General features: G+C 40.4%; 1 protein-coding gene across 2 annotated transcripts in view; it reads left to right on the plus strand.

Annotated features, from left to right (window-relative positions):
• The window catches only part of KCNH1 (potassium voltage-gated channel subfamily H member 1), a 461,331-nt gene that overhangs the window by 36,692 nt on the left and 399,077 nt on the right, over positions 1-25,562 (plus strand). For both annotated transcript variants that reach the window (XM_055233917.2, XM_055233918.2), the window contains exons 4-5: positions 7,271-7,399; positions 15,010-15,128. In XM_055233917.2, the coding sequence (XP_055089892.1) occupies positions 7,271-7,399; positions 15,010-15,128 (248 nt within the window). The remainder of the gene's footprint in view (positions 1-7,270; positions 7,400-15,009; positions 15,129-25,562) is intronic.

Consider the following 25,562-nt stretch of genomic DNA (forward strand, 5'->3'; position numbering starts at 1 on the left):
TACTCAATTTTTCAATTTTTCAAACAAGAAAATCAAGAAGTATTAACCCTGAATAAAAGCAGTCAGTACATCCTCTGGACAACACTCCCCAGAGTGTGACTCCACAGTTTGTGGTGTGGCTGGCGGCTTGGAATCTGGGAGCTCTGGATCAGCTTCCCAGTCAGAGAAGCCCGGGGAAAGGCATCTGACAGCATTTCTGCTGAGCCAGCAAGGAGAAGCTGCTGGTCACGTACATATTGATTACCTACTGTAGGCTCAGCACTATGCCAGACCCGGTGGGTCACAGAGATATAGATGTAAGAAACTGACTCTGCCTTTGAGGAGGTTACAGTCTAGTTGTGGAGACAAATCTAGTAGGCAAAGCAATCATATTTTGCTTATTTGCTGAATGGGTTATCTTTTATTTATTCAGTGATAGGAGCTGCTTATATGTAATGAATATTGATCATAAATCATAGACATATTGAAAAACATTTTTCTCTATTTAAACATTTTTTCTTTTAACTTTTTAAACTTTTTTTTTTAAACCATTTAGAAGTGAACGAGTTTTATGTCCGTGTTCTCCTTTATGGTTCTGAGTTTTATATAATGCTTAGGAAGTTCTTCTCCTTACCTAAATAATAAAAATACGCTTCCGTTTTTCCTTTTGGTAACTTTATAGTTGTGTTAAAATATTTAGAATATTAAACCATTTGGAATTTATTTTTATATATTATGTGAAGCAATAATCTATCTTATTTTCCACATTGCTTATTCAGCTGTCCCATTACTATTTACTTAATAATCCAGTTTTTCCTTTCTGATTTGAAATGCCCTTTTCTTTAGATGCTAAGTTCTCACACATATGTGGGTTTGTTTCTGTCTTCTTCTCTAGGAACCCTCTAGTAATTTATTAGCTATGTGAGTTTGATTAGGATACTTGCCCACTTGGGTTCCCCACATTTGAAATGGGAATAATAGTAGCTATTCTACATTATAGAGTCATTGTGAGAAGTAAACCACGATGTTTCAGGGTCTGACCCCATTGTAAGTACTCAATGAATGATATTATTTTTATTGTTTTTCTTTTAAGGCCTGTGCCAGTGACTCTTAATTACTGTAGTAGTCAGTCCCTGTTATTATTTTTCTTTCTAATAATTTCAAAGATTTATTGGCCATGCTTGCACCTTAATTTTTCTGTTTGAATTGAATTTTAATTCATCGAGTTAGAGGAAAAACAAATACAAAAACAGCTGAGACTGATTGAAATTACATTAGATATATATATTAGAGGGAGAGGTTTGACATCTTATAAAATGGAATCTTACCTACAAACAATTCAACTCTCTCCATTTATTTAGGTCCTGTTTTATACTCATCAATGCAATTTTAATTATGTGGAGGGTTAAGTGTTGGTTTTTCTAGTTTTGCCCTTGTTATATTTGAGACTGGCCCTCTTGCCTCAAAACAGGCAGAGGCAGTTTCAGAGTTTTGTTAAACACTTTGAAATACTTCCTGTTTTTAAGTCATTCAAACAGCCATGTGAAATGAGCTTGGGCATTTCCGTTTTACAGGTGAGAAATTTAAAAGGAAGGAAGAAAGGAAAGTGATAGTTTTGGGGCCAGGCGCAGTGGCTCACACCTGTAATCACAGCACTTTGGGAGGCGGAGGCGGGCAGATCACCTGAGGTCAGGAGTTCAAGACCAGTTTGGCCAACATGGCAAAACCCCATCTCTACTAAAAATACAAAAATTAGCCGGGTGTAGTGGTGGGAACCTATAATCCCAGCTACTCAGGAGGCTGAGGCAGGAAAATCACTTGAGTCTGGGTGGCAGAAGTTGCAGTGAGCCGAGATTGCGCCACTGCACCCCAGCCTAGGCAATAGAGTGAGACTCCATCTAAGAAAGAAAGAAAGAAAAGGAAGAAAGAAAGAAAGAAAGAGACAGTTTTAAACACCTATGTATCAGACATATGGGTATTTTTACTTTAAGTAACTCTGTTACCCCATTTTACAAATGAAGAGGCTGATGGTGAGAGAAGTTAAACTGATGAGGCCAAGGCTCCCAATAACTCAAGATAAAGGGCTCAAACTCAGGGCTTGGGACTAAGTGTCAGATGTTCTAATGGCTAGTGGCTATTATATCCCTCTGGTGCTGTCTCATCCTCTCTGTACTTGTCATTCATCTCCATAAAGTTGACCCCAGACCAATTGTTCTATTTCCTGGGGCAGGCTACCATCCTCAAGTCTAGTTTCTGGACCTATTAGAGGTCAACCCTTCCCAAAAGCCAATCACAGTGGCTTGGTCTGTTCCACTGCTGTCGAATATGGTCTGGATGCCCAGATGCCTGATTACAGAGAGTACTTGGGAGGAAGTCCAGGGTAGAAAGAAGATTGATGGAGGCCAAAAATTCTCTCGTACATCTGAGCCTTGCTGTTTTGTTATCTGGCTGCCAAGGCTGAGGAACCTCAAAGCCAGGTTAGATTGTCAGATTCATTACTACATGACCTAAGGGAGCTACATAAGGGATGAAAATCAGAGTGATCTAAAAAGGCTGACCTGGAACTGCCCTCCTATTGGACATCCTCATCCTGGAAAGAGCCTCCCTCCCAGCAGCAGCAGCCTCTGCCATCAGTAGGGTTATCAAGTGCTATGTTGTTCCTGGGTGTGTACATAGATCTTTCTTTAATAAAGGATTTAACATTGACCCTTTGTCCTTTTTGCAGTAGGACATCAAATGCTTACTTTTCTCAGTTTTTCCATGTAGGCACTTGGGTAAGGAGGCAGAAATTTAACTTCTTCCTGATTTTCTTTGTATGTATATGAATATTTGCATTTATTGCCTCTCTAGCATCTTGATGGAATGGATCCTGCTGCAGAATTTGGGTTCTAGGAGAGACCCCTGTAGGCTACTTGCCCCGAGTTCTGTCTGCAGGAAAGTCAATGTCTGAATGGGGCCAAAGGATTCCTGAATATCCTTGGAGGGTAGGAGGGAAACTGGCTTGGATGGGGCTTCAGGTTCCAGATGGTTCACATTCACTTGAAGCAACTGTTTCATATATTGAATCTTTAAGTCATATTTCATTAAATAAAAATCCTTTGCTCTTAAGTGGGAAAGGTTGAAATACTGGTCTGTACCACCTAGGAGGGACTTATGTTCTCTTCTGAAAGAATTCCAGAAATGAAAATTTAAGCCCATTCTACTCGCTTTCCTAGACTGTTTGGGTAGTGATAGTTTGGGACTGAAAACACTGGATGTAGGATTTATTTTTTTAAATTTAGCACTCCTAGAGCATCTAACGCACCAAGGCTGTTGTGCAACTCCATGACAGCACTCCCTGGAGTGGAGTGATGCAATGGCTTCACATGACCCTGTGCATAATACTACACTGAATGCCAGGAAGTAGGGGTGCCTGGTGGTAAGACAGAGAAAGTAGATCAGTTCTCTTGCCCTTGGAGTGTATTATGATCTATTTAAAGAAACAGTCGTTAGCTGTTAAGCTTTAAGGCAGCCAGTACATAACACTTAACTTCCCTGTCCATGATCAGAACCAATTGAGAGAGATAAAGGAATCAGGCCAATATAGCAGGGGTCCCCAGCTCCCAGGCCACAGACTGCTACTAGTCCATGGCCTGTTAGGAACTGGGCCACATAGCAGGAGGTGAGCGGCAGCTGAGCGAGCATTACCACCTGAGCTCCACCTTCTGTCAGATCAGCAGTGGCATTAGATTCTCATAGAAGCACGAACCCTATTGTGAACTGTGTATGCAAGGTTGCCTGCTCCTTATGAGAATCTAATGGCCTGATGATCTGAGATGGAACAGTTTAATCCTGAAATCATCCCCCCACCCTAGTCCATGGAAAAATTGTCTTCCATGAAACCAGTCCCTGGTGCCAAAAAAGGTTGGGGACTGCTGCAATAGAGGATAAGTTATTACTTTTATGACTAATAAAGCTGATCCTAGGGAATACAGTTTATACCTGTGGGCAAGTGAGTTTCTAAAAGTGAACCCTAGAATCAGACAGAGTTACCTGCAAGTCACAGGTAGTACTGGAGAACTGCAGGCTTCTCCTCCTACCAGCCATCCTTCCTGCCTTTTGCCTTTCCCCCTTTATAGGGTAGGGGAGCAAAGCAGAGAAGGGGCCAAGCTACACATATCCAGCTCTTGTCTCCCAGATTACCAACCAACCCAGGAAAAGTTACATTGAAAGATGTTCTTCCACAGAGAAACACCAGATCAGGAAAAAAGGAGGTCCTTTCCCTCAAAAAGCCCCTATGTTTAGCTCAAAATGAACTCTAAGGCAGTATTTCTTGATTGTATGAATTTTTGTTACAAGATATATATTTAGATACTGCAAAGGAATGGTCAGAGTAGTATGTGTTTAATCAGGGAACATGGCCAGGTGCAGTGGCTCACACCTGTAATCCCAGCACTTTGGGAGGCTGAGGCAGGAGAATCACCTGAGGTCAGGAGTTCGAGACCAGCCTGGCCAACATAGTGAAACACCACCTCTACCAAAAATACAAAAATTAGCCAGGTGTGGTGGCATGCACCTGTAGTCCCAGCTACCCAGGAGGCTGAGGCAGGGGAATCGCTTGAATCCAGGGCGTGGAGGTTGCAGTGAGCCGAGATCGTGCGGCCTGGGTGACAGAGAGACATACTTTAAACAAATGGACCTGTTAAGAGGGGACAGTTCATTCATGATGAGCTTGAACTGTGGACAAATGAAAAAGGCCTTCCAGTATGACTAATAAAATGGTTTTCATGATCTTGAAGATGTGGCTTAGTGTCATCCACCCTTGTAGTCATAAATGAAACATGAAGAATGAGCAAGTTCCCAGGCATCAGGCCCAGCCGGTGCAGTGCAGTGATGGGCTGCAGGACTGCAGCTGGGAGGGGAGGGTTCTGGAGATTCTAGGAGTAGACATCATGAGTGGGTTCCTGTCACCTGATTTATTACTAATTGGTCAAATTAGTAATACATTTGTCAAATTAGTAATAAATCAGATGACAGGAACCCACTCACGATGTACTCCAGCCTGGGCAACAGAGAGACACAGTTTAAACAAATTCACCTGTTAAGTGGGGAGTAATTAGCAGTATTTTCTGGTTTATCATCTGAAAAAATGCTTAAATTTTTTTAGAGCCCCCCCAAAATGGTTTTTTTGATTTGTGTGTTTTTGCCTTAACAGATAGGGTACAATTGAGAGCTGTGAGGATATAAGCTTAATTGCTATGACACTTCACTTTGAGTTTTCTGTTGCTTAATTGAAAATGGTTTAAAGTCCTGTAGATTCTGAGGAAAAGACTGGGAGGAATAGTAATATATACTTCCAAAAACAGTGAACAATTCAAAGGTCATATTCTTGACTTTGAAATGCTATTTATGATTTTTATATGGTAGAATTTTCTTTCAAAACACTTCTTAAGGTGACATTATAATCTGTTGGTATTTGCAGAACTCGTAGAAACTGGCAGCTGAAAATTATGCAAAGAGAATGGAAAGAAGGTTAAAATTAACTATAGAGGAATACGTAGATAATCAAGATTTAAGGAGAACACATTTCCATTGTATCTACTTGCTGCCTGTTTGTACATTTCAGGGTTATCACTACTGACACGTGAATAGGTGGTATAGCCAAATCTGTAAAGTAGCTGTTGTCAAGCTAGATTGGATAACTAAGCCTAATGTTAATTAGAGATGTCTGTCTGTCCCTGGTATATAGTACAGAGTTTGATGTGATTGTGGACAGAGAAAGCCAGGTGATCTTGAGGATCTATTTTCATCTCCAAGATTCAGTGAGTTGTCTGCTCTCTATCTCACAAAATAATATATGTAAAATGCTGAGCACAGTGCCGGCTACATAGGAAACTATTACTTAGCATGGGGAAATAGCTACTTTATTTTGATTTGCAAATGGTTATAAAATAGTTTGCTAAGTATTATTCCAGTTATGCAAAATTCAACAAATAGTTATTCAGTTCTTCTAGATGCTGTTGTAGGAACCAGAATATAAGAACTAGGAAGAAAAGAACATAGGATTGCTTTGTGTCTCTTTTAATTTCGTATCATAGAATAAATTGGTGCTTCTTGCTGTGATATCTTCTCTATGGCTAGAAAATGTTTATTTATTTTCCTTATTATTTTTGGGAAGCCAGCAAGTGACTGTGCAGATATTTGACTGTTGATACCTGAGTGAGTACCCTCTCTGAGAAGCCAGTCAGAATAGCCCTGCCTATCTCCTTCCATGGATGAAGACAGTGCTTAGGAAGAGCTTGTTTATCCTCCACTCTAGCCCAGGAACAAGGGTTGATATTGAAACACATTCACTGAGCCTCCTATGGCACTAATGTGATCGAAGCCCAAACCTGCTTGGAATCCTCCTTTTCTGGAGAGCTTTGTATGGGGGAATCATTGTGGTGTTCCTTTCCTTCTTCAATGCCTTGTCATTTACCATTGTACTGGATTTTGTAGATTTTTATTTTAAGGAGAGGGATGTAGAAATATAATTTCTGGCCTGGACACAGTGGCTCATGCCTGTAATCCCAGCACTGTGGGAGGCCAAGGTGGGCAGATCACTGGAGGTTGAGAGTTCGAGAGCACCCTGGCCGCCTCTACTAAAAATACAAAAATTACTCGGGCATGGTGGTGGGTGCCTGTAATCCCAGCTACCTCGGGAGGCTGAGGCGAGAGAATCACTTGAACCCAGGAGGCAGAGGTTGCAGTGAGCCGAGATTGCACCATTGTACTCCAGCCTGGGAGTCTAAAAAAAAAGAAGAAATATGGTTTCTGGCCCATGTGTGATTGGTCATGTGAGTCAAATTGGTGGATTCCTAAACTGGATTTTGACCCTGGGATCCTTTAGCAATGGATGAGGTTTGAAATTTGAGTTGGCATGGTCTGCTGGCCATGGTTGGCAGGGCCTGTCTTGGCCCCTACTATTTACTGTCCATTATGTGGTCTAAGGTAAGTCTCTAGGTCTTTGTACCTAAGTTTCTTCCATAAGATCAGGTGGGATTTTCAACCTATTTCCTAACTGTTTTACAGTTTAAGAGATCTGCACTTAGAAACTTAGTTGAACAGGAGAAATCCCTCACTGAATAGTCACTGTGAAAGTTTTTATTCCAGCAAGAAAAAAAATTTATGGTGTGATAACCCAGCACTTGAAGGAATAAGACTATTTAAAAAATGAATTAATATTTGTACCTATTCATTCCCAAGTCTTTGCTTCCATAGCCCTTCAAATGAGAATGCAAATTACTGACCAACCTTTTGATATTCCTTTCAGGGACACCTGTGTGGTTCTTTGTGAAAATTGCTCCAATTCGAAACGAACAGGATAAAGTGGTTTTATTTCTTTGCACTTTCAGTGACATAACAGCTTTCAAACAGCCAATTGAGGATGATTCATGTAAAGGTTTGTAATTCTGACTTGTACAAATACATTTATGCCTTTTTTGTCTTTATTGTGGCTCTCGTTACAGAGCATTTAAGGTTGTCAAGGCAATCACTTTAGAAGCCTCAAGATTCTAACTTTAATTTGTATAGAGCAAAGCACTGTTATTCTGGAGTGTATCGGGGTAGGAGAAGGAGAGAAAAAAACACTTTGTTTAGGAAAGCATTTGAATCAATTTCGTACCTTTAATAATTAACGCTTTCTGATATTAGTTAGGCAGAAGAAGATAGTTTGGCAACTAGTATCATCAGAATCTTTTCAAGTTTTCACATAACAAATGTCAGTCATACCAATGAGATGGTCTATGGCTACATATATATGCTACATATATATGCTTTATATATAAACTTTCTTAGATTTGACTGAATTCTAGCACTTCAAGATTGTTAAAGCAGACTTTAACACGTCTTTGCATCTGTGGTTGATTAAGTCTGTGACTGGTTAATTCATTTGGAACATGACATTAATGAAGCCAGGGTCCTGAGTAACATTTCTATATGGGTCATTTAAACAGTTGTGTGATCACAGATTTTAGCACTCACCTCAGCCATATCACATGCATGTATTGTTTGCATAACATGGGGGACCCAGGAAAGGAGATGGCTCAGGATTTCTGGAACAACTGTATCCCCGAAGAGGTCCAGCTCATCAGGATATAAAAAAGATGGCATGTTAGTCCCAGAGGTTTGGGATTAGGGGGTGACATAGCACCTCTTTCACATCCCTCGTTCATAGATTACACTCAAGATAACCAAGAGGCTAGGAGCTTTTTCATGTTGCAGTGCTACCTGGCTCTGTGGTTGATTTTTCAGCTCTGCTGGAGACCTCCACTCCTTGTGGTTTTCTGAGATGTAGCAAAGAGATGAGAGTGGAGTCCAGGGGAGAGTTAAACTGAGACATATTATTTTTGATGTGACAAAATTTTTGTTGTTAAGAAATAAAAAGCATTATGTAGATGCTCTCTCAAGGGCTGTGTCCTCTGAGGGTATTTAAAATCCTGGCACATTTAGACACTCACATTTATGGAATTCAGAGCATGGTACTGCTAATACCAGCACATCCTATTTTTTAAAACTGTCTGATAGCTCAATAAATCAATTTCAGCCTGCCTTTTGGTTTTAAGACTGCAGCAGATGCAAAGTCTCTCAACCAGTGTTTCAGCCACCTGAAGTCTCCCTTTTCTTACAGATTCATGATTGCCTGATTTCTAGTTTCTAATTTGAAGATTTCTCAGTGCAGTAGCTATTTCGCAGCAGTGGGTTCACTCATGGTTAAGTACCATCTTGTTACCATATAGAAAGGCCAGTTGCTTTTTTAATCTAATAAACTCATAAGTAATATTTTGAAGGCAATTGAATATTTTGACACTTATTTTTGGAATTTTTCTCTTAAAAACTTAAGATATGTGATTTGGCTGAATCAAAATGTTTTGTTTTTATTACCACTGGAACATTCGCAGGTGATGTGCTGGTGTTATTTAGTAGGAAAAGCATACCTAACAGAATGCTCCGTACCTGGCATGTAGGTGCCTGCATTTGATGCTCATGAAACCTGAAGAGGGATAAATCAGAGTGATGTAGTGGGACTTACTTAGGTTTATTTTCCAGGAATAAAATGCTCCGCTTCATTTAACCTGCCTCAGTGATGCATTTCTTTGCTGATAAGAGTTTTGGTACACACACATACATACTTACAGACACTCATGAGGACATACACACACATTTACTCCGTTTCTTCTTGGCTGAGGGGACCAGATATTAATTGTTTTTGTCAGCGAAATAAATAGGAGTAACTTGTGGCTTGATTCATAAAAATTTGACACATACACACACACACGTTAGTCCTCGATGTAGGAATCCCGCTAGTAGACCACACTTAATGCTCCTGAAAGACATGGCTTTATAAGTCTATCCATTTCAAATGCCATGGCAGATATGTTCAGACCTCCCCACTTGCCATGTCATCACGCCCCTGGCCCACTGTGGTTTGGTGGTTGGCTTAGGACAAGTCAAACTTTATATTAGTGTGTTTATGATGGAAGCGCATGATAATTCTCTAGGCCTTGTTATTTTAAGTTTATAAACTGCAGTTTTGGCTCCAGGGATCAAATCTAGAGCCTAGAAAGTATGCTGCCATGTGGCTGGGTTGTTCTCCTGGCTTGACATTTCTTCTTGGATGTACTCTCAGCAGCTTGTTTCCAGGAGACCAGCTGGGTTTTCAGTACAGCACCTCAGTCACCATTAAGAGTCTTGCTGACTTAGGCTTGTTTAGAATTCACTTTGGAGATGGAATGGAAATGTGGATAATCTAAAATCCCAGAAAATTCCCAGATAATTGCGCTTTGGCATTGTCCCATGGGATGTTTTCCCACCACCATATTAGCCTTTTAAATCAGTTGTGTTCAAATTGTCTTTAAAATTACTTTGTTTTCTCAGATCATGTAGTACCTAATTTGGGGACTTGGGGCTGGGGTGGGTGCGTCCTGATAGTGATGCAAGAAGCCAGTTTGTGCCCCTAGTTTTCCCACAAATCACCCACAAAGGATCCAACACATGGGATAATTGACAGTAGCCTATTTCAGGATCTGACACAAAGTAACTTCTCTTCTACCCAGAGCCTCAGGCACAGGGGATAGGTCCTGCAAATGCTTCGAGCCCCCTCTGTCATTTGGTGTACCAGTTCTCACCATCCTTTTTATGAGCTAGTTAGGCCTCTGACTTCCTCATCTTCACTTTCCTCTCTGTCTTTTGACAGTAATTCTCTTACTCTCTGACAAATAGTGCCCACGGATGGCAGGGAGAAGGGAATGAAAGTCAAGTTAGGTTTGCCGTTTGCTAACAGCTCTGGGGTGTGTGTGTGTGTGTGTGCGCGCGCGTAAAGGCTGAATGAGGGAGTAGGTAGGAATTCCTGCCTAAAATGAGAATCTCTGATGCTCCAGTGATTTCATTTGTTCCTTCTCTTGCTTTTTCTTTTGTTATAAATAATTGGGAGTAGGCTGTGGGATATGTTTCTGTTGCATTCTGTCTTCTGAGCCAGCAGGGTTGGGCAAATGAGTATAGAATTAGAGTGTAAAGCTCAGAATTTTCTCTCTTTACATTGCTCACCAAAGGATGAGTCAATCCTCTTGTTTTCTCTATTATCCCACCAACTAATCTCATATTAAAGGAGCAAATTCATTTTCAAAGATTCACATGTTTACTTCTAAATGCAGAGTTAAACTTGAGCCAAATACAGACAACAAAAGGAATGCAAAACTTCGGAGTAGGTTTCTAAGAGCCAGAGATGTAGAATATTGAAGGATGAAGGCTCCGGCAAACTGTTGTAACTGTTGACCCTTCTCCATGTGTCTTCACGTTGGACATGGGAGAAATAGTAATAGACACAAGTTGCAGGCCCCAGCCCTCTTCAATGTTAATATTTTATGTCTCTGCCCTTAGGTTGACGGGAAAGTGATGATTTAGTGACTGCTACTTGAGGAAGCTATTCTAGATTTTTGGTTCTTTATACATTGGTAAGGAAAAGATTGTGGGAGGAGACTTGAGGATGCTTAGGCAGTGGTCCTCACTGACTCTCCATGCTGTAATCTGTGTCCACTATTCTTTGCTGGGTGTTTGGATTATGCTATCAGCAACTCTGAATTTCTGACCCTGTATCTCAGGACAAGGCTGGCCTCTGTCCTTTTTGGTACCCCTGGACTTATTCTCAGAGGAGTTGGAATTCTAACTCATCCCAGCACCATCTCTTCTGGCCTGAAAAAGAAAGATTCAGGCTCATCGGTGGCTCAGCTAAGTTGACATCCACTAGGCATTGTGGGATCAAGACAGGGGAAAAGCCATTTCTCTATTCCTGAGAATGGAGAAAAGATCCAGTAAATACCTTTTAGCTGATTGCTAGATTGTGTACTGTGTTCCCCTCCTTGGTCTTTTTTCTCTCTATACTCTTCCTCTTCTGCTCTTGCCTACTTCCCCTCTCATTTTCCTAATCATGGTATGGTTTCAATTTTCTCATGGCCTCCACAGCCCTGTTATGCCTAACTTGCTGGTGACATTTGTGGTAGAACTGGAAGAATCCTGGGCCAGGGGTTTCTTCATTTGAGCTCAATTCAGTGTTGAACTTCCAAGTGGGATATAATTGGAGGAGTGGGTGCAGAAAAATGCCTGGCAAAAGAGAGGCACAGAAATATCCCCTGAAAGTGAAGAGTGTTTGTGAAATGGGCTGCCTATCCTTTGGGACTTTATATCTATTGGAAACCCAGACAGAAGTAGGGTGATGAGAGAAAAAAAAATTTGTTCTTTATTTGTCCAATATACCTATTGTATTCACCTGTTGGGTGCCTGGCCTCATGCTAAGTGCTGGACACAAGGAAACACCTGCGATAGAGCCTCTGAGTCTATTTGGGAGAAGGGATAGACAGGTAAGCAAATAAAACAGTAAAGCACAGTCAATGATCTAATATATGCCTGCCTAAAGCAAGTGGGGGTTCAATACAGGGAGCAGGTAAGTCTGCTGGGGTAGGCCAGTATCCTTCCTTGAAGGATGACGATGAATCACGCGGAAAATGACTATCTGGTTTCCCCTGAGCAAGACCATTTTGAGCTAAGTTCAATTTGGGTTGTCCCCTCCCACTTGGCCTTTTGGACAATAGGAGTTTCACTTTCTCCAGGACTGATTCTTCTGATGGGTCTGCTACAAGGGACATTGTTGGTCCAAATTGTACGTATTATCTTCCACCAAACTGGTTTGTTCTTCCTATGTCTTTAATCTCATTGAATAGCTGTCACCCCCAGTCGTCACCCAAACCAGAAACTCAGGAGCCTCCTAGGTTGCTTCTTCTTTTCCTCTGTAGCTATTTTTTTCAAAGTCCTGACTCTGTAGCTGCCCTCAAGTCTCCCCTTGACCCCTGGCCCGGGCCACAGCATTGGTCCAGGCCTACATGGTCTCTTGCCTGTTGTCCTGACGTATCTTCTATCTGTCAGTCTTTTTTTTTTTCCAGCCCACTATCCACTTTGTTGTTCTGTTCATTTAAAATGCAAATTGGCATGTGTATCTCCCTCCTCACCAAATGTAAAGTCCTTCAGTGGCTCTCAGTGGGTTTCAGGATGAAGTTCAAATTTCTTAACTTACCTTCTAGGTTTTTACTGTCCAGGCTCTTCTTGGTTGGGCCCCTACCAACCTGTTTAGCATCATCTCAGGACACACCTGGCATCCCCTTCCCACTTATAAGCCATGGCCCTTTATCCAGCCATTCAGAATGTCTTGTTCTTCACTGTCATATTACCCTGTTTTATAATTTTCTGCCTTTGTAGGTGCTGTTCCTTCTGTGTGGGATATCTTTCTTTCCTTAAGTCTACCTAATTCTTACTCATTGTTCAAAACTTTGCTCTAGTGCCATCTCCTCCAGGAAACCTGCTTTTACTCCCCAGCCTGGATTAGATATGCCTCCTTTTGACAGTCTTGGCCACAGCATTCTGTACTCATGCCTGTCATAGAACTTAGCTCACTATGTCATGATTTCTTAATTGTCAGTCTTCCCTGCTAGAGTGTGTGCTCTCTGAGGCCAGAATCTGTGTCTTACTCATGTTAGTATCTCTAGTATCTAGTACCATGCCTGGTACATAGTAGTTATGTTTATAAAATTGACACATGAGTGAATGAATCTATTTTTTCATCTGGTGAGGCACGATTGCCATTATAAAGTATCTATAGAGCAGGGAGGAAAATATGGGTTTGGGAACTTGGGAGAAAACTTATTTCCTTCCTTCCTGCCCATGCTGGGTAGAAGTATAATGCAAATTTCACACTGTTCATCCATTTCCTTTTCAACACCCACTCACCTTCCCATGCCCTTGCTCAGCCAGCTGAGAGCCCATTCTTTTAAGAGCCCACTCTTGCGAAGAGAATCAGAGCTAGGCCAGAGAGTGAGGGGCTATCCTGAGTCTAGGGAAATGCCCAGAGGTCCAGGGATATTCCTTTTTATTCTTTTATGTTATATTAGGTGATGAACCAAGGGGTTTGGGGCACCCGCCCTGCCAGCTCCCTCTCATCATTGTTCTCACAGTATATAGATCCTGCTGGTGGTGGTGGTAGGGTGGGTGCAGAGCCCTTGCTGATGTTTACATACACAACTGACTGAAAAATAAACTCTCTGCTCTTCTCGAAAAGCTTTTTGGAATCCAGTTTCAGCTTTATTTTAAGCTGAAGTAGAGCCTGCCTCTGAAAGTAACTTTTAAAAAATCTTAGTTCATAGTTCCCATAGCACATTCATTGACACTGGGGGAGATGTCAAACACCCCAGAGTCCATGCTGTCCCCTCCTGTTAACATTAATGGGACACCCCCACACACACAGTCAAACAACTATGTGTATCTTTTCAAGCCAACCCCAGCAGTTCCACGTTTCTGCTTTGTGGCATTAGGGTGGATGAAAGCACTACTGGCTTTTTATTAAAGCCTGGCACTTCTGGAATGAGATAAAAAGGAGCTGATTTGCTATTCTTATTATATTGACAAAAATTTATCCAGTTTATTATTCTCATAGGTTGTGTAGAAAAATAAAATATGGACATTTTTCTGTTTAACTCCATTGTCCTCTGGATTCTACAAGTCTATCTTGGAAAGTTGCTCCAGGGTAAAATTTGGCAGATGAGATTTCTACTGGAAGGTGCTGAATGCTTCTAAACCCTAAAGGATATAAAAAAATAAAATCACCTAGTCCTGCTTTTAGCTGTAATGTAAAAATAGTTGCGTGCTCTGTTTATTTGCTGTATACCCCACATCTGGGTTTTTGGAGCTCCTAAAACCCAAGCCTGGTCTTGAGAATACTGACAGGACTTCAAGGGTCTCATGGGGCAACTGCCATGGTCATAACCTTGATACGGATGGGTAGTTGAGTGTTGAAATGGACAATTGTCTTTGGGGGCCTTTAAAAGGTGTCAAGATCACTCAGACATCTTCAATTCTCAGTAAAGACCTGTCACCAACCATCTTTCTCCCATCCTAAAGCAGACTAAAATCTACCACTGCTTTTTCCCCACCTACCCAGGGGTAGAAATCATTTCTTATTCCTCTGGCCTTGGAGAAGGTAATGCCTAGAATGGCCATTTGACTAGCTTGTCCATTTAAAATGCAGAACCAGCTGTTTCTGCAAGATCAGATAGCCTGGGGACTGGGAACAGCCTGAGCCAAGTTACCAAGTCAGAGAAACATCTCAATTACCCGATATTATCTTCTGAAGAAGGCTTGGGCCAGAGTGGAGAGATGTTCTAGACTCTTTCTCATTGTCCAGGCACTCTGTGTCTTAGTCTCCCGACTTGTAAAATGGTACTAAAACGTGCTCTACCAATTTCACAAACTATGATTAGGATGAAGTGAAAGTGCAGGGGAAAAGCAAATTGTGACACACAAGGTGCTTTTCTGAGCAGTGAGTCTTGCTTGCAGGGATGCAGAGTGACTCATGGGAGCTTAGGAGGGCATTGGGGGTGTCTGTTTCTGACACTATAACTTGTAATGTGAATGTCTGTGCACGTTTGGGATGTGGTTGACCCTGTCTTTTCACTCTTCCACTTGCTTCAGGCTGGGGGAAGTTTGCCCGGCTGACGAGAGCACTGACAAGCAGCAGGGGTGTCCTGCAGCAGCTGGCTCCAAGCGTGCAAAAAGGCGAGAATGTCCACAAGCACTCCCGCCTGGCAGAGGTAAGGGCAAGGGGTTAGCTGAGCCTCACTTTTAGGGGGTGCATGGGCTGAGGCAATGGCACAAAACTAGTGTGCTATCAAGGAGAGGACCTTCGGGACCCCCAGACGCCTGTCTTGGCTGGGCTTACACACCACGATGTATGACACTGCGTAAGTGACCTAACTCCTTTGAGCTTTATACTTTCCCATGTGCAAAAGCAGGCTGGAAAAGCTCTGTTTCAGCTTGCTTGAGATTAAAAGTGTCAAATCACTTTTTTGAGGAGCTAGGAGTGCTTCATGTACATGAAGGAGTTTTTAAACAATTTTGTTATTAGAGCAATACATACTGTTATAGGCAAAGAAGATACAGGAAGTGAAAAGAAGAAAATAAAAATTACCTGTAACCACAACAACCAAATGGCATTTTACAGTTTTTTTGGTGTGTGCATTTAACTTGTTTCTTTGTAGATATCCTATTTCCTAAACGCTAAGAAATTCATTTTTTCAAATGTTAATGTTTATGAAATTCAGATACATCTGGGAATAGTGTATACATTAAATATGATTATGTTGCCTTTTCTTCACTTTATATAATCATGAACATTTTTACATGTTAATAAATATACTTAAAATTATTATTATTTTGATAATCTTTGTAGTTAGGAAAATTTGGCATTCTTCTTTTTGCTGGGGCAAGTAAGAGGCTAGGAAGCCTTGACAAGGTATCTTATTAGGCTTCATGCACCCAACTTGTCATTATCTGCCTTTGATACTGCCTGGTCTTTATTTTAATTTTATTTTTCATTTTTTTAATTTTTAACTTCTTTTTATTATACTTTAAGTTCTAGGGTACATGTGCACAATATGCAGGCTTATTACATAGGTATACATGTGCCATGTTGGTTTGCTGCATCCATTAACTCATTTACATTAGGTATTTCTCCTAATGCTGTCCCTCCCCCTGTCCCCCATCCCATGACAGGTCCCGGGGTGTGATGTTCCCCGCCCTGTATCCAAGTGTTCTCATTGTTCAGTTCCCAACTATCAGTGAGAACATGTGGTGTTTGGTTTTCTGCCTTGTGATAGTTTGCTCGGAATGATGGTTTCCAGCTGCATCCATGTCCCTGGCAAAGGACATGAACTCATCCTTTTTTATGGCTGCATAGTATTCCCTGGTGTATATGTGCCACATTTTCTTAATCCAGTCTATCATTGATGGACATTTGGGTCAGTTCCAAGTCTTTGCTATTGTGAATAGTGCCGTGATAAACATATGTGTGCATGTGTCTTTACAGTAGCATGATTTATAATCCTTTGGGTATATACCCAATAATTGGATGGCTGGGTCAAATGGTATTTCTAGTTCTAGATCCTTGAGGAATCACCACACTGTCTTCCACAATGGTTGAGCTAGTTTACAGTCCCACCAACAGTGTAGAAGTGTTCCTATTTCTCCATATCCTCTCCAGCATCTGTTGTTTCCTGACTTTTTAATGATCGCCATTCTAACTGGTGTGACATGGTATCTCATCGTGGTTTTGATTTGCATTTCTCTGATGGCCAGTGATGATGAGCATTTTTTCATGTGTCTGTTGGCTGCATAAATGTCTTTGTTTGAGAAGTGTCTGCTCATATCCTTCGCCCACTTTTTGATGGGGTTGTTTTTTTCTTGTAAATTTGTTTAAGTTCTTCGTAGATTCTGGATATTAGCCCTTTGTCAGATGGGTAGATTGCAAAAATTTTCTCCCATTCTGTAGGTTGCCTGTTCACTCTGATGGTAGTTTCTTTTGCTGTGCAGAAGCTCTTTAGTTTAATTAGATCTCATTTGTCTATTTTGGCTTTTGTTGCCATTGCTTTTGGTGTTCTAGTCATGAAGTCCTTGCCCATGCCTATGTCCTGAATGGTATTGCCTAGGTTTTCTTCTCGGGTTTTTATGGTTTTAGGTCTCATATTTAAGTCCTTAATCCATCTTGAATTAATTTTTGTATAAGGTGTAAGGAAGGGGTTCAGTTTCAGCTTTCCAATATGGCTAGCCAGTTTTCCCAGCACCATTTATTAAATAGAGAATCCTTTCCCCATTTCTTGTTTTTGTCTGGTCTGTCAAAGATCAGATGGTTGTAGATGTGTGGTGTTATTTCTAAGGCCTCTGTTCTGTTCCATTAGCCTATATATCTGTTTTGGTACCATTATCATGCTGTTTCGGTTACTGTAGCCTTGTAGTATAGTTGGAAGTCAGGTAGCATGATGCCTCCAGCTTTGTTCTTTTTGCTTAGGATTGTCTTGGCAATATGGGCTCTTTTTGGTTCCACATGAACTTTAAAGTAGTTTTTTTCCAATTCTGTGAAGAAAGTTGTTGGTAGCTTGATGGGGATGGCATTGAATCTATAAATTACTTTGGGCAGTATGGCCATTTTCATGATATTGATTCTTCCTATCCATGAGGATGGAATGTTCTTCCATTTGTTTGTGTCCTCTTTTATTTTGTTGAGCAGTGGTTTGTAGTTCTCCTTGAAGAGGTCCTTCACATCCCTTGTAAGTTGGATTCCTAGGTATTTTATTCTCTTTGTAGCAATTGTGAATGGGAGTTGACTCATGATTTGGCTCTCTGTTTGTCTGTTATTGGTGTATAAGAATGCTTGTGATTTTTGCACATTGATTTTGTATCCTGAGACTTTGCTGAAGTTGCTTATCAGCTTAAGGAGATTTGGGCTGAGATGATGGGGTTTTCTAAATATGCAGTCATGTCATCTGCAAACAGGGACAATTTGACTTCCTCTTTTCCTAATTAAATACCTTTTATTTCTTTCTCTTCCTTGATTGCCCTGGCCAGAACTTGTAACACTATGTTGAATAGGAGTGGTGAGAGAGGGCATCCCTGTGTTGTGCCAGTTTTCAAAGGGAATGCTTCCAGTTTCTGCCCATTCAGTATGATATTGGCTGTGGGTTTGTCATAAATAGCTCCTATTATTTTGAGATACACTCCATCAGTACCTAGTTTATTGGGAGTTTTTAGCATGAAGGGCTGTTGAATTTTGTTGAAGGCCTTTTGTGCATCTATGGGAATAATCATGTGGTTTTTGTCATTGGTTGTGTTTATATGATGGATTATGTTTATTCATTTGCATATGTTGAGCCAGCCTTGCATCCCAGGGATGAAGCCAACTTGATCGTGCTGGATAAACTTTTTGATGTGCTGCTGGATTCAGTTTGCCAGTATTTTATTGAGGATTTTCACATCGATGTTCGTCAGGGATATTGGTCTAAAATTCTCTTTTTTTGTTGTGTCTCTGCCAGGCTTTGGTATCAGGATGATGCTGGCCTCATAAAATGAGTTAGGGAGGATTCCCTCTTTTTCTATTGATTGGAATAATTTCAGAAGGAATGGTACCAGCTCCTCTTTGTAGCTCTGGTAGAATCTGGCTGTGAATCCATCTGGTCCTGGACTTTTTTTGGTTGGTAGGCTATTAATTATTGCGTCAATTTCAGAGCCTGTTATTGGTCTATTCAGAGATTCCACTTCTTCCTGGTTTAGTCTTGGGAGGGTGTATGTGTCCAGGAATCTATCCACTTCTTCTAGATTTTCTAGTTTATTTGGATAGAGGTGTTTATAGTATTCTCAGATGGTAGTTTGTATTTCTGTGGGATCGGTGGTGATATCCCCTTTATCACTTTTTATTGTGTCTATTTGATTCTTCTCTCTTTCCTTCTTTATTAGTCTTGCTAGCGGTCTATCAATTTTGTTGATCTTTTCAAAAAACCAGCTCCTGGATTCATTGATTTTTTGAAGGTTTTTTTTTGTGTCTCTATCTCCTTCAGTTGTGCTCTCGTCTTAGTTATTTATTTATTTATTTATTTTATTATTTATTTATTTTTTTTGAGACGGAGTCTCGCTCTGTCACCCAGGCTGGAGTGCAGTGGTTTGATCTGGGCTCACCGTGAGCTCCGCCTCCCGGGTTCACGCCATTCTACTGCCTCAGCCTCCAGAGTAGCTGGGACTACAGGCGCCCACCACCATGCCCATCTATGATCTTAGTTATTTCTTGCCTTCTGCTAGCTTTTGAATTTGTTTGGTCTTGCTTCTTTAGTTCTTTTAATTGTGATGTTAGGGTGTCGATTTTAGATCTTTCCTGATTCCTCTTGTGGGCATTTAGTGCTATAAATTTCCCTCCACACACTGCTTTAAATGTGTCCCAAAGATTCTGGTACGTTGTGTCTTTGTTCTCATTGGTTTCAAAGAACATCTTTATTTCTACTTTCATTTCGTTATGTACCTAGTAGTCATTCAGGAACAGGTTGTTCAGTTTCCATGTAATTGTGTGGTTCTGAGTGAGTTTCTTAATCCTGAGTTCTAATTTGATTGCACTGTGGTCTAAGGGACAGATTGTTGTGATTTCTGTTCTTTACATTTGCTGAGGAGTGCTTTACTTTCAACTGTGTGGTCAATTTTGGAATAAGTGTGATGTGGTGCTGAGAAGAATGTATATTCTGTTGATTTGGGGTGGAGAGTTCTGTAGATGTCTATTGGTGCAGAGCTGAGTTCAAGTCCTGAATATCCTTGTTAACCTTCTGTCTCGTTGATCTGTCTAATATTGACAGTGGGTTATTAACCTCTCGTATGATTACTGGGTTGGAGTCTAAGTCTCTTTTAAGGTCTCTAAGGACTTGCTTTATGAATCTGGGTGCTCCTGTATTGGGTGCATATATATTTAGAATAGTTAGCTCTTCTTATTGAATTGATCCCTTTACCATTATGTAATGGCCTTCTTTGTCTCTTTTGATCTTTGTTGGTTTAAAGTCTGTTTTATCAGAGACTAGCATTGCAACCCTGCTTTTTTTTTTTTTTTTGCTTTCCATTTGCTTGGTAGATCTTCCTCTATCCCTTTATTTTGAGCCTATGTATGTCTCTGCATGTGAGATGGGTCTCCTGAATATAGCACACTGATGGGTCTTGACCCTTTATCTGATTTGCCAGTCTGTGTCTTTTAATTGGGGCATTTTGCCCATTTACATTTAAGGTTAATATTGTTATGTGTGAATTTGATCCTGTCATTATGATGTTAGCTGGTTATTTTGTCCGTTAGTTGATGCAGTTTCTTCCTAGCATTGACAGTCTTTACAATTTGGTATGTTTTTGCAGTTCCTGGTAGCGGTTGTTCCTTTCCATGTTTAGTGCTTCCTTCAGGAGCTCCTGTAAGGCAGGCCTGGTGGTGACAAAATCTCTCAGGGTTTGCTTGTCTGTAAAGTATTTTATTTCTCCTTTGCTTATGAAGCTTAGTTTGGCTGGATATGAACTTCTGGGTTGAAAATTCTTTTCTTTAAGAATGTTGAATATTGGCCTCCACTCTCTTCTGGCTTGTAGAGTTTCTGCCGAGAGATCAGCTGTTAGTCTGATGGGCTTCCCTTTGTGGGTAACTCAGTCTTTCTCTCTGGCTGCCCTTAGTATTTTTTCCTTCATTTCAACCTTGGTGAATCTGACAATCATGTGTCTTAGGGTTGCTTTGTGGAGTTCTCTGTATTTCCTGAATTTGAATGTTGGCCTGCCTCACTAGGTTGGGGAAGTTCTCCTGGATAATATCCTGCAGAGTGTTTTCCAACTTGGTTCCATTCTCCCCATCAGTTTCAGGTACACCAATCAAATGTAGATTTGGTCTTTTCACATAGTCCCATATTTCTTGGAGGCTTTGTTCATTTCTTTTTACTCTTTTTTCTCTAAACTTCTCCTCTCACTTTATTTTATTAATTTAATCTTCAATCACCGATACCCTTTCTTCCACTTGATCGAATTGGCTATTGAAGCTTGTGCATGTGTCACATAGTTCTTGTGCCATGGTTTTCAGCTTCATCAGGTCATTTAAGGTCTACTCTACACTATTTATTCTAGGTAGCCATTCGTCTAATCTTTTTTCAAGGTTTTAGCTTCCTTGCGATGGGTTCGAACATCGTTCTTTAGCTTGGAGAAGTTTGTTATTACTGACCTTCTGAAGCCTACTTCTGTCAGCTCATCAAAGTCATTCTCCATCCAGCTTTGTTCCATTGCTGGTGAGGAACTGTGATCCTTTGGAGGAGAAGAGGTGCTTGGGTTTTTGGAATTTTCAGCTTTCCTGCTCTGTTTTCTCCTTATCTTTGTGGTTTTATCTACCTTTGATCTTTGATGTTGGTGGTCTACAGATGGGGTTTTGGTGTGGATGTCCTTTTTGTTGATGTTGATGCTATTCCTTTCTGTTTGTTAGCTTTCCTTCTAACAGTCAGGTCCCTCGGCTGCAGGTCTGTTGGAGTTTGCTGGAGGTCCACTCCAGATCTTGTTTGCCTGGGTATCACCAGTGGAGGCTGCAGAACAGCAAATATTGCAGAACAGCAAATATTGCTGCCTGATCCTTCCTTTGGAGGCTTCGTCCCCAAGGGGCACCCTCCTGTATGAGGTGTTAGTCGGACCCTACTGGGAGGTGTCCCCAAGTTAGGCTACGTGGAGATCAAGGACCCACTTGAGGAGGCAGTCTGTCCATTCTCAGAGCTCAAACACTGTGCTGGGAGAACCACTGCTCTCTTCAGAGCTGTCAGATAGGGATGTTTAAGTCTGCAGAAGTTGTCTGCTGCCCTTTGTTCAGCTATGCCCTGCCTGCAGAGGTGGAGACTACAGAGGCAGTAGGCCTTGCTGAACTGTGGTGGGCTCCGCCCAGTTCAAGCTTCTCCAGCTGCTTTGTTTATCTACTCAAGCCTCAGTAATGGTGGACACCCCTCCCCCTGCCAGGCTGCTGCCTTGCAGGTCAATCTCAGACTGCTGTGCTAACAGTAAGCAAGGCTCCACGGGCTTGGGATCAGCTGAGCCAGGTGCGGGATATAATCTCCTGGTGTGCGGTTTGCTAATACTGTTGGAAAAGCACAGTATTTGGGTGGGAGTGTCCCATTTTTCCAGGTGCTGTCTGTCACGGCTTCCCTTGTCTAGGAAAGGGAAATCCCCTGATCCCTTGCACTTCCCAGGTGAGGCAATGCCCTGCCCTGCTTCAGCTCACCCTCTGTGGGCTGTGCCCACTGTCCAACTAGTCCCAATGAGATGAACCAGGTACCTGAGTTGGAAATGCAGAAATCACCTGTCTTCTGCATTGATCATGCTGGGAGCTGCAGACCAGAGCTCTTCCTATTCAGTCATCTTGGATCCGGAATCCTGGTCTTTATTTTTTCAACTACACCTGGGTGGGACCAGTTAGAAGCATTATACCTTCTTGACTCCAAATCTCCTTACCCAAGGATAACAGGTAAACTGTCCCATTGCCTGTAGATGGCTCGTCAGTTCTTGATGCACATTTGGATGGTGCAACCCTTTCTAACCTGGCTCCAGAGTTCCATACCCTTAGTGGAGACACTACCAACATGACACAGCTCACAAAGAGTGTTCTGAATATATGCAGTAATGTCAAATGAGTTAGCTACAGAAGATCTCCTTGTAGTAACCAGAAGCTGTTGTCAACAGTGGAGATGGGGAGCATTCATTTGTACCATTTTGGACAAGGACAGATATTTGGATGATGGTAGCATCATTTTTTCTCATGATGTGGGCTTGGCTTATGATAGAAAGGATACTGAAGGAGACCTTTCAGCTCATAGCCTGTACTTTCTCTGCTGCATCTTATGGTTAATAGAATAACCTCCTCTCCTACGTCTCTCCCCTTGCTCACTCTTATTCGGCCACACTGGCCTTTTTGCTGTTCCTTGTACACACCATGCTTAACTGCAAGTCTTTGCCCAAATGTCATTTTCTCTATGTAGCTAACTGTATCAGTCAGAGTTCTACCAGAGAAACAGAGCTGGTAGGATACTTAATATTAAGAGATTTATTGCAAAGAATTGGCTTATGTGATTGTGGTGATTGGCTACTTGTGTCCAAAATTCACAGGGCAGGTTGGCAGACTGGAAACCCTCGGGAAGAGCTGATGCTGAAGTTCACAAGCAAATTCTTTCTTCCTTATGAAAACTCAGTTCTGCTTTTAATGCCTTTTGACTGACTGGATGAGGCCCACTCAGATTACAGAGGATTATATCTTTTCCTGAAAGTTGACTGATTATAGATGTTAATCACATCTACATAATACTTTTACAGCAACACTTATTTTAGTGTTGGCTTAAATACCTGAGTGCCACGGCATAGCCAAGTTGATACATAGAACTATTATAGTTCACCTCTTGTCAACTTGATAGCCATATACATTTTTATAATCCATATTTAATCTCCAAATAAGTCAATAAGAAAATCATACTTCCATCTAACATGATACAATTACTCTGTGTACAATGGAAAATATGCGAGCCTTTTCCCCAAAAGAGGATGCAAAGTCATTGATGATGTTCATTTTTCTTCTTCCTATCCTGTAATTCAAATACTGTGATATAAAATTAACTATTATTAATATATTTATGTTATATAAGACGATAAGAAAGGGATGAAAATAATAGTATTTTATATATATATCAATTTATACCAAATTAAGGAAAAATTACAACTCCTAGTCCTCTTTTTAATCTGATCTATGTTTTCTTCCACTTGATACCTTCTAATGTAACATACAGTTTACTTACTTATTGTGTTTATTCAGTGATAAATCTCAAGCACTTAGAATGGTGTTTGGCACATAGTAGGTACTCAGTATTAAGGTTTTTTTTTTTTTAATTGGTGGAATGAATGAAAGAAAGGAAACAATGTTAATGAGTTTTAGTCTACCAGTCTGGCATAAGTGGTTGCACATTGATTGCCAATATAAGGCAAACATCTGGGTCTCATCTCAGGGGCTAGTATGTTTTAGTTAGCCTGGCTAGAGGCTTACTGATTTTTATTGATTTTTTCAAAGAATGAGCTTTTGGTTTTGTTGATTTTTTTCTATTGATTTTTTGCTTTCAATTTCATTGCTTTCTGCTCCAATTTTTGTTCTTTTCTTCTGCTTACTTTGGATTTAATTTGCTTTAATTTTTTAGTTTCCTAAAGCAGAAGCTTATTGATTTTTGATTTTTTTGCTTTTCTAGTATATGCATTTAATGCTAAAAATTTCCCTCTAAACACTGCTTTTGCTGCATGCCACGAATTTTAATTTGTATTCTCTTTTTCATTTAGTTAAAATATATTTTATTTTCTCTTGAGATATATTCTTTGGCCTATGTATTATTTAGAAGTGTGTTGTTTAGTCTCCAAGTATTTTTGGATTTTCTAGCTGTTTTCTCTAACTGATTTCTAGTTTAATTCCACTGTGGCCTGAGAGCAGACATTGTATGATTTCAATTTGTTTGTTAAGGTGTGTTACATGGCCCAGAATGTGGCCTATCTTAGTGAATGTTCCATGTGACCTTGAGAGAATGTGATTTCTACTATTGTTGGACAAAGTAGTCTATATATGTTCATTATATCCAGTTGATTGATGGTATTATTGAGTTCAACTATGTCCTTACTGATTTTCTGCCTGCTAAATCTGTCCATATCTGATAGAGAGGCATTGAAGTCTTCAACTATAATAACAAATTCATCTATTTTTCCTTGCAGTTGTATCAATTTTTTCCTGACATTTTTTGATGCTCTATTGTTAGATGTGCAGATGTTAAAGATTATGTCTTTTTTGAGAGTTGACTCTTTTATCATTATAATGCCCCTCTTTGTCTCTGATAACTTTTCTTGCTTTGAAGTCTGTTCTGTCTGAAATTAATACAGTTACTCCTGCTTTCCTTTGATTACTGTTAGTCTGATACATCTTTCTCCATCTCTTTACTTTTTAATCAATATGTGTCTTCATATTTAAAGTGACTTTCTGTAGACGACATATAGTTGGGTCTTGTTTTTTCATCCAGTCTGACAGTCTGTGTCTTTTGTATATTTAGACCACTGAAGTTTAAAGTGATTATTGATATATTTGGATTAGTATCTCTGGTATTTGTTGCTTTTTTCTATTCATTGCCCTTTTTCTCTTATTTTGTCTTCCATTCTTTTTCTGCTTTTTTGGTTTTAATTGAGCATTTTATGTGATTCAACTTTTTCTCCTTCTTTAACAGCAATCAAAACGCAAAAAAAATTTTTTTCAGTGGTTGCCCGAGAGTTTGCAAAATACATTTACAACTAATCCAAGCCCCTTTCAAATAATACTATACTAAGTACTTTATAATAGGAAGACGACATTCCTAATTCCTCTCATTCCTCGTATCATTGCTTTAACTCATTTCATGTATACATAAACACAAACACACATATACATGCATACTTGAATACATGTTGCTATTTTTCATTAAACTGTCATCTGTTAGATTAGTTAAAAATAAGTAAAATAAAGATTTCATTTTACCTTCACTTATTCCTTCTCTGATGCTCTTTCTTTCTTGATGTACCTCTGAGTGTCTGACCTATATCATTCTCATTCTCTCTGAAGGACTTCTTTTGACATTTCTTGCAAGGCAAGTCTACTGGCAACAAATTCACTCCATTTT

This window comes from Symphalangus syndactylus, chromosome 19 (assembly GCF_028878055.3).
Source record: "Symphalangus syndactylus isolate Jambi chromosome 19, NHGRI_mSymSyn1-v2.1_pri, whole genome shotgun sequence".
Taxonomy (NCBI): Eukaryota; Metazoa; Chordata; class Mammalia; order Primates; family Hylobatidae; genus Symphalangus; species Symphalangus syndactylus.